The sequence below is a fragment of the Pezoporus occidentalis genome, unplaced genomic scaffold (assembly GCF_034315485.1).
Source record: "Pezoporus occidentalis ecotype Australia unplaced genomic scaffold, CSIRO_AGI_Poc_V1 ctg27, whole genome shotgun sequence".
NCBI lineage: Eukaryota > Metazoa > Chordata > Aves > Psittaciformes > Psittacidae > Pezoporus > Pezoporus occidentalis.
Genome location: NW_026914611.1, coordinates 7,704,987 through 7,723,678, shown reverse-complemented (window position 1 = coordinate 7,723,678; position 18,692 = coordinate 7,704,987). Strand labels below are relative to the sequence as shown.

The window sequence follows — 18,692 nt, the reverse complement described above, 5'->3', positions numbered from 1 at the left end:
GCAGAGTAGTGGATAAAATACCTGGCTTGACCACAAACAGCCTGAACAAGCAGGGCATTGTATCTGACCAGCTATTAAACTATTCCCATTTAAAAAATAAAGAGCAGAGGTTAAGCACACAGAGCTTCCTCTAACAGTCTTGAGAAGTGCAATCTTCTCTCCTATGGTTACGTGATTTCTTCCCTGTTTCCCTACTTTGCAAACTTTGATAAACACTGACAGTATTTAGAATAGGGAGTGCCAGCTCTGAGAGAAATGACAGGAAGACACTAGATCATTGTTCTGTAACCCTGGGTTTACAGAGCATTCGCTTGTGAAGGTAGCCAGGTAAACTGTTTTCTAACGCTCTGCTTGGGTAGAGATGATACAGGGTTAACCAATGTACAGGGGGGGTGTACAGGGGGGTTAGAGGAATTGGCTTGCTTAAACAAAAGTATTGTCTGTACCTAGAACAAAGGCACTATCCATTGATAAGGAAAAGCAGACACCTGATTCTATTGACAAGGAAAAGCAGACTGGTTCTACTGATAAGAAGCTATTGATAAGGAAAAGCAGACACCTGAAGGGGGAGAAGCAGATGGTTTATGGCTGGGACACCGACCAAACCCTAAGGCCATAGGTGAAGACTAAAAGGTGAAAAGTTCAAGAAGAGGAAGACTCATTTACTTCATCTTGAAGACCCCTACCCACAGGAGGAAGACTCATTTACTTCATTTTGAGACCCCTGCCCATGACCAGAGGGGGCACTGCGCAGGCGCAAAGGACCTTCTAACTCATTATAATATGAAACGGGGATAGGACATGAATATGTATAGGCGTATTGTGCAACCTTATGAATATATATAACTTTAGAGAATAAATGTAGAGGGAAACAACACTGTGGCACGCACGACTTTGAGGAATTATCCCCATGCGTCTCAGCGCTGAATAAAAAGCATACCTACTTTACAACTTTAACGAGTTGTGGAGTCTATCCACATATCAGAGGGAGTGAAATGCCTGCCCTTAGCTTTTGCTTTACTAGGTATTTGCCTAGTAAATACTAGACTTAATGTTTACTATTGAATATCCTATTCAAAGGTACTGCTCCAGCAGAAGCCAGTTCCACTGCAGATGGCGGCAAAATGTTACTTTCTGCATTATGTGACTCTAATTTTCCAATGCTTGATAGTTTTTGCATTTGGACTACATAAGCCAATGCAGTCAGTCCACTGCTTTGTCTTCAAAATGACAGAATGACACTCACATTTAATGAAGTGCTGATGTTTTAACAGAAACTTGTGTCCTGGTGGAGACAAAGATGATATATCAGCATACAGCAGAGATCCCTAGTTGACCCAGGTGTGACGGGTAAGCCCAATGCTGTGTTAGTTCAAGTCCTGCAAACCTCAGAGGGAAAAGATCTGACCAAAGATAAGGAGCAGCCCTGAAGCTCTTGGTGCAAGGTAGCATAGAAAAGCAAAGGAAGAGAAAGCCCGGGAAGGGAAGAGCCCCTCCTTTTCATATATTTGATTTAGATGAGCATGGAATAGCCAGAGGAGAAAGGTTAAATTAAAAAAAAAAAACAAAAACTTATAAATTCCACAGGCTCGGTTTGCATAATTATCTCTTATAAGGCTGTTTCAACTGTCTGTGCCTCCACCCAATCTGAATAGTTGGAGAGCCATATAATTGCCTGAGGATAATAACACTTAGCATTTAAGCATCATTTAAAGAGCACAAGACTTTTTCAAAAACAGAGAAGCTACATGAATCTCTGGGTGAGGCTGGCAGAGCAGCCTTAGCAAAGGGGAGTGCAGAGGGAGCTGCCTATGTGCTGCCACGCTTATAGAGGGGTTTCTCTCCAGGAAGGATGGAATAGGAATAATTTGGGATGAGGAGCCTGAACACCTTCTCTGTTTGCTTAGCTTTCTTCCGGAAAGCAAGAGGCTGCCCCCAAAAATACAAGATATTTGCAGTCAAGTGGTGATTTGCTGAGCATTTCCTTGAGGGTTTCTAGTTCTATTTTGTCACTGTGGTCAAGCAACCTCCTAATTTCACTTTGACTGATAATTATTCCTGCTTATTCCTTTATGATAGTAAAATTCCACCTGATAATTACCTTACCTTATCAGAAACAAGCCCTGGTAATGCAAACAACTAATTTACCAGTTTATAACTTCAGTGATTGTGTGAAGAAAAACATTAAAAGAAATAAGGTTGGGAGGAAAATGATGCTTTTAAAATATGAAGTGTATCTTACATAGCTGAGCTCCCTTTCATCTCCTCCTTGTGGCCCCCTTCGCTGCAGTCCCACTGGGAAAGGTTAATTTCCAAAGCAGAGGAAGAATTTTGGCAGGTGGGATCTGGGCAGGGAGGGAAGAGGGATGCCGGTGGGAGCAAGTGGCATCGGGATGGTGGTAGCAGGACTGCAGAGACCAGTGCAGTAACAAAGGGACCCAGTGTCCTTCTGCCAAGAGCCAGGCATTAGTTAAGGGCTGAAGAAATGGCATCTGGAGAATGGAAAGGCTCATCTTTGAGTGTGTATATTGCATTCATGTGTAGAGGGCTGTGACGGTATAAGTCACTTTCTGAAGACAAAGCTTTATTAGAGTGGCCTAAGGCAAAGGGCAGGTGCCACAGCACTCTGCAAGCAAATTACAAGAGCAATGGCAGCACAATAGTATATATCAATGACTGAAAACTTGCTTATAAGCTGGAGGCCACATTAACAGCACCCTTTGCTGAATCCTGTACTGGCACATTACTGGGAGCCAAGAAGGCTGCTTGTCTGGAATTGAAAAAAAAACCAAAATAACAAGGCAGTAAATTGGTCCTCTCTGTTTTCAGTCTGAGCTGGCTCATTTTCAGGAAATGCCCCATTACCTTAAACAATTACAACTCTTGTCACATCTCTGATGAGTTTAGTTTGGCTTTTAGTGTCTGCTGGGAAACCTTTAACTGGTGCAGCTGCTGTGTTTAAGGCCACTTCAAAGCTGGGTGCTCCTGCAGTGTTTTTTATTCACAAGTTTATGGTCTTGTCAGTGCTCTACCGAAGTACCTGAGCATACATTGGTTTTGAGCAGGCAAACTGTCCCACTGCCTTTTGTCTCCCCACTCCCTACAGGGTAACTCACCTTCTGAAGTTCAGTGATCATCTAAGGGCTGCAGAAGATTTTATCTTCTATGCCCTGCAGTCGATGAGCACCAATTCACTTTGAGGACTAATATTAACCATAATAGTACCTCAGATCCATACAGGCTATTTTTGGAACTGTATCACACTACTTCTGCTCAGATGCAGTGGCAGCAGCACTGTTTATATTCCAGATTATATATGCAATTTTCCTAAGGTAAAATATTCCTTTCCAGAGGTTTTCATTAACAGTCTCTATCACCTACATAATTGGATAGCAGCATTAAACTGTGATTAATTTAGAGTTACCATGCATTTAGGGATTAAAAAAATGCTGTCCTTACCATTTTGTCTCAGGGGAGAAATAGAAAGGGAGAGCCGGAGCTGATTTCCTCATGTGATGAAGATGCACAGTATCATTCTCAACAAAACAGAATCTCCTGACCATGGTCTGATAACAACTGTAATTAGGTATTCAATCACACACAGAGGAAGATCAACCAAACAAATGTATGTCTGCTAAGGGAAATAACCCATGGAAAGATTATATGTTTGCTGAACTAAAAGTAAGACTTATAATGAAAGCTCTTAACGCTCTGGAGCTTAGCCCTTGCCCAACAAACTGCCTGTTTTCTTGCATAATTATAAATCAGAGCTATTCTTGATGCTTCTACTGCACCACACTGAGTGCTGTCATGTCTGAAGGTCTGACTCTGAAAGGATTCTTTCACTCATGTCCATGGATTTTAGGCCAGGTTTTATCAGACGAGAATGGCCCCTGCACTGGAGAAGCAGTTTGTGGACCCTCATGCCTATGAGTTCATTAGTGATGCTGAGACACCACAAAAAGCCCTGCCAAGACTTCTTCTGCTCCAATGCCCACAAAGGAGGCCATTTGGAGGAAAGAGACATTGTAGGAAAAAGACATTGTTTTCAATAAGCCACAAATCATAATAGAAATATTGGACTTTGTTCTCCACATCTGTATTTTAGACTGGAAGTTTTTGAAACAGATTGTCTGGTCCAGGTGTGTAGGTGTGTGAACTCATCTGTCACCCTGCCATCACAGATACAATATGAAAAGATGATCCTATCTGCGTCATGCGCTCTGTGATAACTGACCCAGCCTATAGTAAAAAGCTTTAAGAGGAAATATTGAATTAATAATCCTGACACCAAATCATTCCAGTTTCCTTTCTATACAGTGACTAATAGCAATATTTATATACACACATGAACTCTGTAGGATTTTATAATGGTTGCTTCAGGAAATGCACAAATAGCTAGCCTTTTGCTGTTGGGTTACAGGTCTTTGCAATTCTTATCAATGCTCATCAAATTAGAGAAAATGACAGCCCATCTGACAAATCAATCCCACCTGCCTGGAAGACTGTCGAAACAAGATTTGAGTGCTGTCTCTAGAGGGGAGCACTGCTGGAGACTGGCTTCAGCTGAGGGTGCTGTTTGCCAGTAATGGTAAGAGAAACACCACTCCACAGCAGAAACCCACATGCAACCTTGCTGCCAGCTTGAACTGGTCTGCCTTTGCTGTCCTTGTCCCTGGTCAGTCCCTGCCACTGCAGCCCACACATCCATGAAAGGAGCCATAGCCTTCACCAAAGTGCCAGAAAACTAACCCAAGAATAAGAAAACTGTTTTATTTTCATCAGCTCACTTATCCAACACATCCCATGATTGCACAAGCACTTGGGCTGTTAAAAACATGGTTTAGGATAAGAGGAGGGAGGTGGTGCTGCCAACTCTTTCAACAGCAGCCTGCAATGAGTCACTTAAGCCAACTGTGAAACTACAGCGTATTTTGATTTTCTTCCAATGCTTGTGGATGGGAGCAGGGCAAGGGTAGCCTTAAAGCACAAAAGAGGCCATGTTTTCGGTAAGGATCAGATTGGTCTAGCTATAGGCAGACTTAAATGGTCCATGGGCATGAGGTGGAGAAACCAGTGGTAAAGAGAAAAGGACCATAGACTGCAGAGTTGAAAGTCACACTGCAGGATCACCCTTTATTCACAGAGATACTACATGATGCCAAGCAAGCATTTTTAATCAGATATTTGCAAGGCACTTGTTAGTTTATCCATAATTTCCCAAGTGCCTGACACAAGCCCCTGCACCAGTCACATGGCTGAAAACAAAGCCAATGTTTCCAAAGGTCCATGTGAAATGAGGAATGTCTGAAACCCTGGTGAAGGGTGCAGGGAGGCCAGCGGAGGCAGGAGCCATGTGGTCTCTACAGCTGATGATGAGAAAAGGTTTAGGAAAGCTAAGATGTATGTCTCTGTCTCCCTGCAGAGCAGCTCTGCATAAATGACCTTCCATTAGACGCCCTCTCCTGAAACTGGTCTGAAAATGGAAGTTTTATTTTCTTTTCCTGTCCAGAGTCAGATACTCAGAGGTGACCCCAATGCCTGCTCAAGATCCCAGTGCCCCAGACCCCTGGCAGTTCTGGGCCATGGTGCTGGGAGGGCCCATTTTTCCTTCACATCAGGCACTGCCACCGCTAAGGAAGGATAAATACCAGCCACTGGAGCACAGGGGAGCACAGGAGCACACCCCTATTGCTTAGGGGTATAATGGATTAAGCAGTGGATGCATTAAATGATCCCTAACTATAATTAGCTCCCTCTGTGCTTATAACACTACAGCCTCATACAAATGGTTTCTAATGACACATGCAGTGTCTAGAACAGGGTAATAGCTATCTAAACAGTTGCTGATCCCAGAGCTAGTACAAGACAGTGAATTTTACAATGACTGAGAAACTTTGGGCATTTTTTAAAACTGCTCTAGGCACTGACCTAGAGAAAAGCTTGGTAAGATGAGACCAGAGGTGATGCCTTTCCCCTAATGGCAACAGATAGATAATGTTCTAGTTGTCAGATATTACTGCTGCCCCAGTCTTGATTATCCCTGTTATCACTGTTTCTCTGCAATATGATAGCAAAACAGATAGCCTTCTCCCAGCTCATGCCTATGGTACAGACACTCACAGAGAGTCAAGACACCTTCCAAAAAAATATTGTTATCTGTGTGGTTCTCAGTTATGTATGTGAACTATGCTAACATAAGTAATGTTCAGAAATGAAAGATTACTCGTTTAATACTGGATCATAAGCCTCATCAGTGGATAAGACCTATAAAATGTATCATGGCCAAAAGGCTGCTGGCCCCACTGGGCAGCTGGGCTTAGGGATTGAAGCCTGCTGTTTCAAAATTCAACATATTATGACTTTCGTTTTTTCTTTTTAAATAATAATCTCCTTTGAACTTGTTCATTGAGCTGAGCATGATGATGACACTTTTATTCAAGAACAGTCCTTTGGTTCAAGAAGCATGGAAAATCACAGCTCTTGTGAATCATGAAGCCCAGAAGCAAAGACCCAAAAGAAGACAAGTTTGCAACTTCAGCTACCCCAGTAACAAACAGCCAACACTAATTGTAGATGTTCTATTCACCAAAACTGGCAGAAAGTATGCCACAGTTCCTGAAAAGCACATCATGCCAAAGGAAACCTTCATTTCTTGCATGAGATGAAAACTGTACTTCATAGAAGTTTGGTTTTAATGAAGGCAGTGTATCAAAACATTTTTCATCTGACCTTGAAATGGCAACAGGCCTGATTCACTTTGGTGATCAGGTTCCACTTCACAGGAAACGGAGAACAAATTTAATTTTCTCTTTTATAAACATGCACACACACACACACACACTAATTTAAATGTGATCTCCTGTGATTTGAATACTACAGGTCTAGCTCAGCACACAGAACTGCTGCCAGCAAAGTGCAATCTGCTCACTGAAGGCAAGACAGCATGAATGGCAGAGGGCAAAAGAGATCTCATCCAGCCACCCAGGTCTAAGAGCTGATACCTGAGCCACTAACTGAGGTTTTCTACCGTTCTCCTAATTTATGGCCACATGGAGTCTTAGTCTGCAGGGAGTGAATGTATATGGCTGCATAGCCACATAAAATACCTGCTTCACTGTAAAGAAGACATAAATACATTTCATTTGTACTGCTCTTTGCTCAAAGCAATATCAAAGGGAGAAGCAGAATTGCATGTTTTCAGGTAAGCAATATTTCTCCATTTTTGGTTTGGAGGGTTCAAGATTTCAGTGGAGAACTGATCATCAGTGCAAGAAACCTAAACATGATGCATCAAACACTCTAGAATTTTTTTCTAACTTTACTTGAAATATACCAGTGAGAGGCATAAAAGTGGATGACAGCGGTATCACCAAACAGCAGAAAAGCAGAAAAGAGTGAAAACTCATGAATGTCACTAGATTTTGTGAATGTGAATCTGGATTTGTTTAAAACAAGCTTCATGGCCTTTACGTAATGCATCTTTAACTGTAAAGCTGCTATACCAGAGCTAATAGTTGTGTTAAAAAGGATCAGTGTTTTAGCCAAATTACAGGCAGACTGTTTAAATTTCTCTCTGGAGTGCCTGTGAGTAACAAAGTGATACCCATCTTTCTGACTGGTTATGATCAAATAATTCTGTTGTGTCCCAGCTTTCATGATTGGCTTTGTCAAGGAAAATTTGTCATTTCTACCAGACATTGGGATAATGAAGAAATATCCATATAGGTAACATGCTAAATGCTCTTAACAGAATCACATAAAAATGAATTCTATACACAGGGTTTCCAGAACTGCAATAAGGTAGAATTATGTCTGCTGTTTTGTTTTCTTTTGTTTTTTCTAATGTGATGACTTCATCTGGATGTTCAATATAACACTGACTGAGTTTAAAGACTCTGTTTCTGGCACAAAAAAAGGGATTTGGTGTTCATAGTACCCTGTCTAGCACTTTATGAAGTCACTGAAAAATATTTTCTCACATGGAATTGGTTAGGATCTGGAGGAGTAGTGCTCACCTAAGATGTTGAAGACATACAGTGGCATGTCTCCTGCCTCACTTGAGGCATCCAGGTCTGAACCAGTCACCTTGGGCTGCTTTTGTCATCAGTGGAAAGAAATAGGTATGCCTCCAAAAGAGTAAATAATTTTTCATAGAAACCTCACATATGGGAAGATATATTATGTCCTGGAGGAACCTACCTCTCTCCCTTGATGATGAAGGGGGGCTTTAAAGAGGGGATTAGGATGACTGGCTTCACTTTAAGCATCTAACTTTCTGATATCTGAAGTTATATAAGATGATTTTCATCCTTGCTTACCACTGTTTCAGCTTAAAGCACTACCAAGAAAGGTTATGTCTTGAACTCACTGTGAATAGATTCAAATTGGCTATGGTAGATGAGAAACCATTTCAGAGACAAGTCTATCTAGCTCAAATTCACACAGAATGGGAAGGAAAACCAGTGTTTTCACTCAATATCTGTGCATTCCATCTTTATTCTGCACGTTGAGTAGCAGTCTTTAAAAGCTTAGCTGGACCTTTTTTTCTTGTTTTTAATAGCTTTATACTCTGATGACTCCAAGAGAGCAACCTCATATTCATGGAACGAGTCTTGATTGTCAGGTTATTGGAACATCAGGTCCTGAGATCTGTATTTGAACCTGCTATCTTTTGGTTTTCATGAAACAAGAACAGCACCTCTGGTTTCATGAGCACAAAAAACCAATTAGCTCAGATTAATGTAGATAAGATATGGGTACAGTTCTACTACTGTCTAAAAAGCTAAGACTAATTCATAGTTTTGCAAAATCTTGCCCAAACTCTCTCTATGTCTATAAATATGTGCTTTCTACTCCTGCAGATTTCCAGATAAGCAGTAATTGACTTCTTCAAGGTAGGAGTTCAAATAAATCAAGAGAAAAAAATAATAATTATCAAAATAAAAAATAAAGGAGAGAGGAGGGTGAAGTTAAACATTTCAGTGGGGTTACCTAGGTCAGACCTGGGTATGTTGGCAAATCCCCATTTCTTTCCTCTATTATGCCTTGTCAAACATATACCAGCAGCAAATGATGTAACTGAATGCATTTGTCTCAACAAATCAATTAAAACTAAGCACCTGATTTTTTTTTGTAAAGCTTTAAGAAGATCTCTGCAAACATGGCATCTGAACACACCAGCAATTTTACTACTCAACCAGGCCACACAGACCCATTTACAACCTGCAAAAATGAAGATTTCTCAGAGGGGAAATACTACCTCACTGCCTTTTACAGCCTAATCTTCGTGCTGTGCTTCCCAGCAAACATCATGACAATTTTTGTTTACTTTGTCAAGATGAGGCCCTGGAAAAGCAGCACCATCATTATGTTCAACCTGGCTATCACTGACCTATTATATTTAGCCACGCTTCCTTTCTATATACACTACTCTTTTAATGGAAATAACTGGATTTTTGGAGACTTCATGTGCAAGTTTATTCACTTTGGTTTCAACTTCAACATGTACAGTGGTATTATCTTCCTTAGCTGCTTCAGCGTCTTACGCTTTTTTGTAGTTGTCTACCCAATTAAATTCTTTTTTGTTAAAAAACGGAGATGGGCAGTGGTGACTTCTGTAGTTGTTTGGATGATTTCCCTGGCCACCATCAGCCCCCTGGGCATCTTGATTGCCACAAGGCATACGCAGAACAAGACAATGTGTCCTGACCTGTCTACTGCTGTGGATCTTGAAACTAGTCGATGGTATAGCTGGCTGCTGATGATGTTTGCCTTCCTATTGCCCTTGCTTACTGTGACTCTGTGCTATGTGCTCATTATTTACACCTTAGCCACTGGATCACACACACAGGCTTGCTACAAACAGAAGGCTCGCAGACTTGCCATTGTCATCTTGGTGCTCTTCTATGCATGCTTCCTCCCCTTCCACATCTTTCGAGGAATTCGCCTGGAGATCCGAGCACGACCGGTTAGCTGCCACTTGAATAACTTGATCCATAATATGTATAATATTGTTAAACCTTTAGCAGCATTAAATACCATTGCAAACCTCCTGTTCTATGTAGTGACAGTAGACAACTTCCAGAAAGCAGTCCTCTCCCTCCTCAAGTTACTGAGAAACAGGTACTTGAAGAGATTGATGCCATAAAAGTTACGGAAGAAGTGTCCAAACCTGCCCTCAACTAGCCAGGTACAACCTCCCTGCCATCAGGGTACTCAGATTAACCCTTCCAATGCCAAAGGGGAGTTAATCTGTTCTGTGTTTTGAGTTACAAATTGATCATCAAAGAGAAAACTTATAAAATAAAAAGCTTTAAATAAAATACTAAAAAATTAAATGTGAAACTTCTCAGATTTTTTTCTGCATTTGCTTCCAGAATCCTTGGTGTCTCTTTTGGAGAGTGCACAACAGTTCTAGAAAAAATATTTGCTTATTCGTGGCTGATACAGATTCAGGGTGGGAGTAATTTAATTTAATTTTAGAAACTTAGAAGATAAGTGTCTAGTTTAAGCTGGGTGCCTGCCTGTGACTCATTTCCTAAGCAATGGAGATGGATAATCTATGATTTTATGATTCTATAAGACACTCCAGAGGGTTCATCACACTTGTCTTAGACCTGTGGGAGGTTCAACTCACCTCCCTGGAGACATTCTCAGTGTAGGTGTATGCATATAAGCTAATCACCCCATCCTCCTTGTACAATTTCCCAATTAAGTTGAGAGAAACAAGCAGGTTTAGAGTGTGATTCACCTAATTATTCTTCATGCCTGCATTTGGACAAGACAATTCATGACCTAGAAGTGCCTTTTTCTCTCCATGGACCATGGGTAAGGTAAGTAGATCAGACATGGATGCAAACGTTCATGCCTGTTACATAGCTGAGGCCCAGCTCGAGTACAGAGTGCAATGGAACACTCTCCAAAGGTGGCTAAAAGAGGGGCTTACGCAATAAGACCCTATTAAGCACTTCCAGCGATCACTAAAGATTAATGGTACAATAATACAAGACTACTCCTATAAGGGTTTATCCATATGACTAGATGTGATTTCTGGATTAATTGTAGTCCAGAGGTGAGAAGTGAATGAATGCATAAATGTGCCATATCCACAGAATCACGGAATAGTTTGGGTGGGAAGGAAACTTCAAAGGTCATCTGGTGCAACGCCCCTGCAATAAGCAGGGACATCTTCAACTGTTCCAGGTTGCTCAAAGCCCCATCCAACCTGACCTCGAATGTTCCCTTGGGTGGGGCACCTACCACCTCTCAGGGCAACCTACTCCAGTGTTTCACCATTCTCGTAAAAAATTCTTCCATATATTTAGTCTGAATTAACTTTCTTTTGATTTGAAACCACTACCCCTTGTCCTATCACAACAGGTCCTCCTGTATCTCCATCTTTCTTGTAAGACCCCTTTCAGTAGTGAAAGGCCACAACCAGGCCCCTGGAGTCTTCTCTTCTCCAGGCTGAATAACCACAGCTCCCTCAGCCTTTCCCCACAGAAGAGGTGCTCCTGTGAGTAAAACACAGACATGGGCCTGCTCCAACAGGTCCATGTCTGTCTTTTACTGAGGACTTCAGAGCTGGATGAAGTACTGCAGGTGGGGTCTTACCAGAGCAGAGCAGAATCACCTCCCTTGACCTACTGGCCCCACTTCTTTTTATGCAGCCCAGGATACGGTTGACTTCCTGGGTATGAGCGTACATTGTTGCGCAAGTCCGCTCTTTCATCCACCAGTACTGCCAAGTCCTTCTCTGCAATCCACAGACAATACAAAGTCATTTTTGCCTGTTTCTTTGCTCATTGAAGCTCTGTTTGGTCACACCAGGTGAGGAACAGCTTTGGATAATAACGCATCTGATGGGCAATATGGGCTGTCTCACAGGAAAAAAAAAATAGACTTGTAGCAAAATACGAGTCCAGTATTTGCAGATCCCGTCTAGAGAGGTTCCAGGTCCCAGCTTACGTATCCCATCCAGCAGCAGCACAAAACTATGAGCAACATAGTATTCAGATCCCAAAAGTACGGCCACAGAGTGAACCCTCCAATACACTTTTTTAACAGCCTTATTTTACTACTTTTGCTCTTCACTCTGAAATGTCCCTTAATCAATGGCAACAGATGCTGACACAAGGCTCTTATCTTACCCTTCTCCCTGTCCAGTCCCTCTGTGCGTGGCCTGGTATTTAAGTGGCTACCAGACAAAGATCACCAGAGCACCATTTCCAACAATGTCTGAGTGACTGGCAGACAGCCTGTGACTCCTCCGTGGTATTCACTACCGCTCTCAAGGCCAGTTTGGGGAGAACAACTGGCAACAGCAAGCAACAGGCATGCCAAGGGAATCAGAGGAGATAAGAAACTATCCCTGACATAGGAAGGAACAAGGGAAAGGAAGAAGATCATTTGTCTGGAATAGGGTGGAACGTGGGCTGTGAAGGAAAAGTTCTGGCAGAAAGCATAGGAGGGAGACATTTTCCTGCAGAAATAGCCCACGTGATTTTAATCAACCCCTAGGTATTTATAAAGGTAACTTTTAAAACTTCTGCACAGTGCAGCATGATCTCCCCTGTGATCACTATCCATCCTCAAACTGAGCTAGGTGAAGAGGGAAGCTCACCTAATGCAGCCCTCGGGAGATGTTGCCTAAGGCAAACATAAAAAAACTGTAAAGAAAATGCCTCCCACCCCACACACTGTGTCAATTTTGCCAGTCTTCAAGGGGCAGCACCATCTTCTCTACTGAACTTACAGCACTGCTCACAAATGCTCCTTCCCAAGGCACCAGAGCTCATCCACCATGAGAAGGCAATGCTGAACATGGCATCTTAGCTGAGTTTTTGGGGGGCTTTTTCTTCAGTTTAGGGTTTCATATCAACTACCATGGAGGTATTTTGAGTGAAATAAGGTTGGTAAGTTATCCTTCTAGCCTTTACCAGACATGAGTTTTATTAACATCTACTTTGTGGAGTCTGGTTCTTCTGGTGTTTGAGATAGAAAAGGAACTGCCTCTTTTTTTATGAAACAATACAGGAGCAGGTTTTGCTTTAAATGAGGATCTGTATTAATCCCTTTACAGCTCTCCTGATGTTTTCTGGATAAATTACTCAGCACATTCACTTCTTACATTCAGGCTATGTACTCTTTCTTAAGTACAGGATGCCTAGAGCATCTTCAATATAGCATCATTGCCTGGAATGGTCTGGGCAGATAACCAAGAGTTGGCTGGCAAGGGGATGAACCAGATCTTGGTTTCTCAGATTTTTCTATAAACTCTGAAGAACAAACCTATAAGCTACTTCAGTATATATGGTACGTTTACTTTTTTCAATAAAATTCATAATAAAAAGAGATCCTGCCTGCTTCCCTGCCCCACTATCAATCAATACTTGCCTTACACGATCATGTTGCTCCGTACTACAATAGCCTACCTACTTGATGTGTCTTCTGTGCATATGTACCTTCATTTCTGTCCTGCCTTGGAGTCCTGCTTCCCCTCTGCATGTCTATCAAGCTGATTGCTACAGGGCCATAACTGTGGGCAGGTTCATCCTTAACCTGGTATCGTATAGTGTGACGTTAGCCAACCAAAGACAGTAGTCATGGCTGCTGTGGAGTTGTCAGCATCCATTCAACTCTCCCTTCACCTCACTGCAATTCATCCACAGCTGAGCCAGGGTCAAAAAAAGAGGAAAGACTATGGAAATGTTACCAAGAAATTGCTACCAGCTGACATGGCAGGGAGGTCCAACACCAAACCATGATCCTCATATTTTAAGGTTTACATTAGCACAGATAGGGAGAAGAGCTCAGCCATATTCATAATTTACTTGTTTTTTTTATTTGACACCTCTGAGAGTTATATTTGCTTTTTAGCTTTAATTTTAAATGTTCTTGTATGTTTGTCAATGCAAAGGCTTGAGATTTTTTCCAACAACTTTATATATGTTTGCCTTCAGGATAAAGAAACTAGACATGTTGAAAAAGCAATGGACAGGCCTGTATACTCCATCTGCTATGGGTAGGGCACCAATCTTTAAATAAGTATCATACTATGATCGTTTATTGCTTATGTTTGCAATGTTCTCAGAAGACCAGAGCATTATCACATCCGCACACAGAGATGTAAAGTAAAAAATACGTTTTACTGTTCTCAAGAAAGTCCCAGATCCATATCACTAGCCTCAGCACCTGCCTGCACAGAGGTACAGCAGGATGTGATGTACTGGAAGAGGACAAGAATGATTCCAGGCTTGCAAGATGGGCCTCTGTGAATCTCACGAAGTTCAACAAGGCCAAGTTCAAGGTTCTGCAACCCCCAGCACAACTACAGGCTACATAAAGGATGGATTGAAAGCAGCCCTGAGGAGAAGGACTTGGGGGTGTTGGTTAATGAGAAGCTCAACATGACCTGGTCTGACATGAGACGGTGCTTGCAGCCCAGAAGCAAACTGTATCCTGGGCTGCATCAAAAGGAGTATGACCAGCAGGCTGAAGGAGGTGATCCTGCCCTCTACTCTGCTCTTGTGAGATGCCACCTGAAGTGCTGTGTTCAGCTCTGCGGTTCTCAACACAAGAAGGACATGAACCTGTTGGAGCAAGTCCAGAGGAGGGCCACAAAGGTGCTCAGAGGGCTAGAGCACCTCTCCTACGGAGGCAGGATGAGAGAGTTGGGCTTGTTCAGCACAGAGAAGAAAAGGCTCTGGGTTGACTTTATAGCAGCCTTCCAGTATATAAAGGGGCCTACAAAAAATCCGGAGAGGGATTTTTTACTAGGGCCTATACTGCTAGGACAAGGGAGCATAACATTGATCTGAAAGAGGACAGATTAGATTAGTTATGAGGAAGAAATTCTTCACTGTGAGGGTGAGACACTGGAACTGCCTAAAGAAATTGTGTCTGCCCCATCCCTGGCAGTGTTGAAGGCCAGGTTGGACAGAGCTTGGAGCAACCTGGTCTAGTGGAAGATGTCCCTGCCCATGGCAGTGAAGTTGGAACCAGATGATCTGCAAAGTTGTTTCAACTATAATCACTCTGTGGTTCTATGATTCTATGACTTTTTCTCAGCAATTTCAGAATTTATTTGGTGACTGATTTCTAGCAATAATTAAAACAAAAATCAGTTCCTAAAATCTTTCCTTCTGTAAGGTAAATAATAGCAATCACTCTTGTAAGGCAAACGATAAGCCTGTCTTAGGAGTATCACTGTGTGTACTGTTTTGCAGGTGTTCTTCTCATCTTTAAGATGATCTTTGGGATCTTTACAGCAGAGTGAGAGCAAAGGCATTTCCAACTAGTCTGTTTAAGGCCATCTCTGGAAGATTAGAAGGTAGCATTTTAACCCAGTGGACAGATCCACCAGCTTTATCCCTACAAAAGGCTTAGCTATCAGAAATTAGGACTAGGGAGGAATGCTGTAGGCTCAACAAAATGTCAGAGGGTGAAACATGGCTCTCCACCTGTCTATACCAAGTCACCTTCCAACAGCCAGTAAAAATAGCGAGAAACCTTTTTTACACAAACATAAGAGAAACCCATTCAAGGAGAAACTCAGCTGGTGCCAGCATCATGACAGTGGCAGATTGTCAGACATTGCCTGTTAGTAATGTGGGGCTCAGGGACTTTGCATCTGTGCCAGTGGAGAAGACGACAAAACTAGTTTTGCCTTACCACCAGATGTTCAATACTTGCATCTCATTTGATCCCCACCTCCAATGAGAGAGAAATACCTATTTTTAGGATGATTAAAGATCCCAGCAGATAGTCCAAGACTACCTAAGCAAACAGCCTGTACTTACTACAGACCTCTATGAGTGTCGTGTGGGAGTGCATAAGGGACAATGAAATGGGAAGGGGAAGAAACCCCATCTCAACTTCCATGAGACTCTCATCTTCTCTGAACCAATATGACACCAATCCTCCTCCCCTCCTCCCCCCCCATTTCTTTGCTTTTTTAATATTAATTTTTTCTCTGGCAGCCTGTCCTCTGGGATACCTTTGCAGACTCCACAAGGAGCAGGAGTTATGGCTCCAGCACATCTGCAAGGAGGAAAGGTTTTGCACACAAAGACTTTGTGGAGTAACCCACAAAACCAACTCAGGTGGTTACATTTGGTTTAGAAGTGTAACCACACAAGGATGCACATTAAAAATGTTCCTTGGTCTTGCAGCAGCAGTGGAGAAGAACTTCCTCCAATTTGTCAGCTGTGTCTATTCCCAAGGGGTAAACCTAAACCTCAATTAAACATACCATTATTTATTATTTAAGCACTTTATTTAAAAACTATGACTGCCAGTAAACTTTCTTTTTATATATGTGCAAATCCAATGCAAATAGCTGTCTAGAATATCCCCACAGATTCATCAGCAGATTTCCACTTTATAAATCCACCTAACCAAACATCAACCTCAGTGGCTGCTAATGGTTTGTATATGCAAACCCTGAGGAACGGAGACAAGGATGACTTAACTTGCAAGCACATGCACTAGGCTGAGATCATGAAACAGGGGTTCAGGCATTAGCTGCAAATTATACTGAATTTTGATTCTGCTGTCTAAAGCCTTTCCAAACTCCTGTGACTTCTTGGGCCAACATCACAGGGATGGTAAAAACACCAAAAATATCATGGATTTGTATAGCAGAAGGAAATTAGGGTGTTAGGTGTTTCTGAATTTTATGTATATCTGCCAGTGGAGGTACAGTGGACAACCTCACCAGTTTGTAGATTTTATTCTATTGTTACATACCACAACAGAAGGTGTAGTTCCTACTGCTCTTCAAAAGTGACTGGAGCAAGCTTAAACCGTCTGAGTTTAAACCACAACAGAAAGCAGTCAGTTTAACTCCCACTCCTAGTCACTTGGGAGATTCCTCATGAGATGCAGAAACATGGGAGCAACAGAAAGGCCAAATGGCTGCATTTGTATCACTGTGTTTCTCCTCCACAATCCGCAGCAGGATTGAACTGAGTACATCAGCTCATCCCAATACCAGCAGGGCTGACAACTAATACAAACACAGAGGTGCAAAACTTCTCCAAGACTCACCAGTGCAAATCAAGCCTCCTTGTCTTCAGCAAACACAAGTGCCTGATTTTCAGGCTGGCTCCCTGGCTGCAGAGAGGACTGGGGGTTCAGGGATGTCCTCATGCCTTGCTTTTCTTGTCACCTCCATCCAGCACACAAGGCAACCTCCCTCCTTCCCTGCCCAGCCGAGGCCATATATTGGAGTTGAGGGCCTGGACCTTATGCACAAGATGCTGGTGTTCTGGGAGAGAGTGTTTGTGGAAGGATGACACACAGACCCAGGAAAAGCAACACATAGGGATGTACCAGAGCTCGCTACTCCTCAGAGGTTCCAGACTGATCTTCCTTGTACCTGCCCTTCCTTTTATATATGATGGAGAAACAAGCCTGTAAGTTCAAAAAGAAGTCCAACAACAGGAAAATCTTTGCCTTACATGAGTCTTGGGAATGATTCCCAGCAAATGTGCATGTGGAAAAACTTTGCCATGGGGAGTCTTCTCTGGGAGGGGACAATATTGCTGTGCAGCTCAGGAGAGGTCAGGGACATCATGCCACCCATCAGCCCAAGAAGGAGGGATAATCTGGCTGTGAGCCCAGTACAGAGCCAGGTTGGTGCTGCTGATTCACCAATAAGTCAGTGCCAGGCAAGTCTGAATACTTTTATCCTTTTAAAATTGCAAGCTCTTTGGGGCAGATGTCTTAGTGAGTATTTGCACAGCAGGACCTGAATCCTGAATGGGCCCTCCTGGCATTATGAAAATCCAGTCAAGGGCTTCAGCCATAAAAATGTAAATTATGATGTTGCTACTTATCATTTGTGCATATAGAAACACATAAACACACATATGCAGATAAACAGGCACAGGGAAGCAGTGCCTAATGCAAAAATACAACTCTTAAAATAACAGAGCTATGTTGTGTTTACACCTCTTCCTTTATATTCATTTATATTGCTTTTTATATAAATGAATATACATTTTACTTGTTCCTTTTCTTTCCTGAAATTTGACACTGGGGACAGAAGCTGGCTGAAAAGAAATCACTTTTCAGGACAAAAAGCAATTGCTTCAAAAGTAACCGCAGCAATGCGCAAAATCTCCTGAAGCAGTTTTCGAAAGTTTTATACATTCAGACATAATTTTCTGCTATATAAAAATTAATAAGATTTTACTACTGATTCAAAGACCAGTCTCTAAGTATGCTGTTTTATTTATATTTAATATCAGTAGCACCTGGCTATTCAGCTTCTTTTATTTTTATGCCATGGAAAAAACCTATATTTGCCTGTGTGATAAATGATAATGTTCTGTACTAAAATGGATTTGGATGTGTACTTAAGGATAGGCTATTCAAGTCTGGGGCATTTGCTTGTGTAAATTTTGATGCAAATTTATATGTCAAACATTACATTAAGCTGTATCACCCTCTTAAGGTGACCAGTTTTGCCCCATGTACTATGAAGGAACTGTTTTTTTCTCCTCTGAAAAGAATGAAAGTGTCTGTCATCCTTTTTTGTTTTCTTTTAAATTTTCTTTTCTTCTTAGCAGTCATTCTGGGTAAAATTTTCTCAGCTAACTTCAAATAACATATAGGCCTGGCACTGAGATAGCTATATAGAGTGTTTTTATAGTCAGCAGGGAGAAATGGGAGCTTGAAGGGTC

The 18,692-nt window shown here is 42.0% G+C and overlaps 1 protein-coding gene across 1 annotated transcript; it reads left to right on the top strand.

Moving 5' to 3' along the window:
* Nucleotides 1–6,427: 6,427 nt before the first annotated feature.
* LOC134166776 (2-oxoglutarate receptor 1-like) lies at nucleotides 6,428–11,287 on the top strand. Its single transcript, XM_062624743.1, has 2 exons — nucleotides 6,428–7,204; nucleotides 9,142–11,287. The coding sequence occupies exon 2, from the start codon at nucleotides 9,164–9,166 to the stop codon at nucleotides 10,148–10,150; it is 987 nt and encodes a 328-aa protein (XP_062480727.1). The 5' UTR covers nucleotides 6,428–7,204; nucleotides 9,142–9,163; the 3' UTR covers nucleotides 10,151–11,287.
* The last annotated feature ends 7,405 nt before the right edge of the window (nucleotides 11,288–18,692 follow it).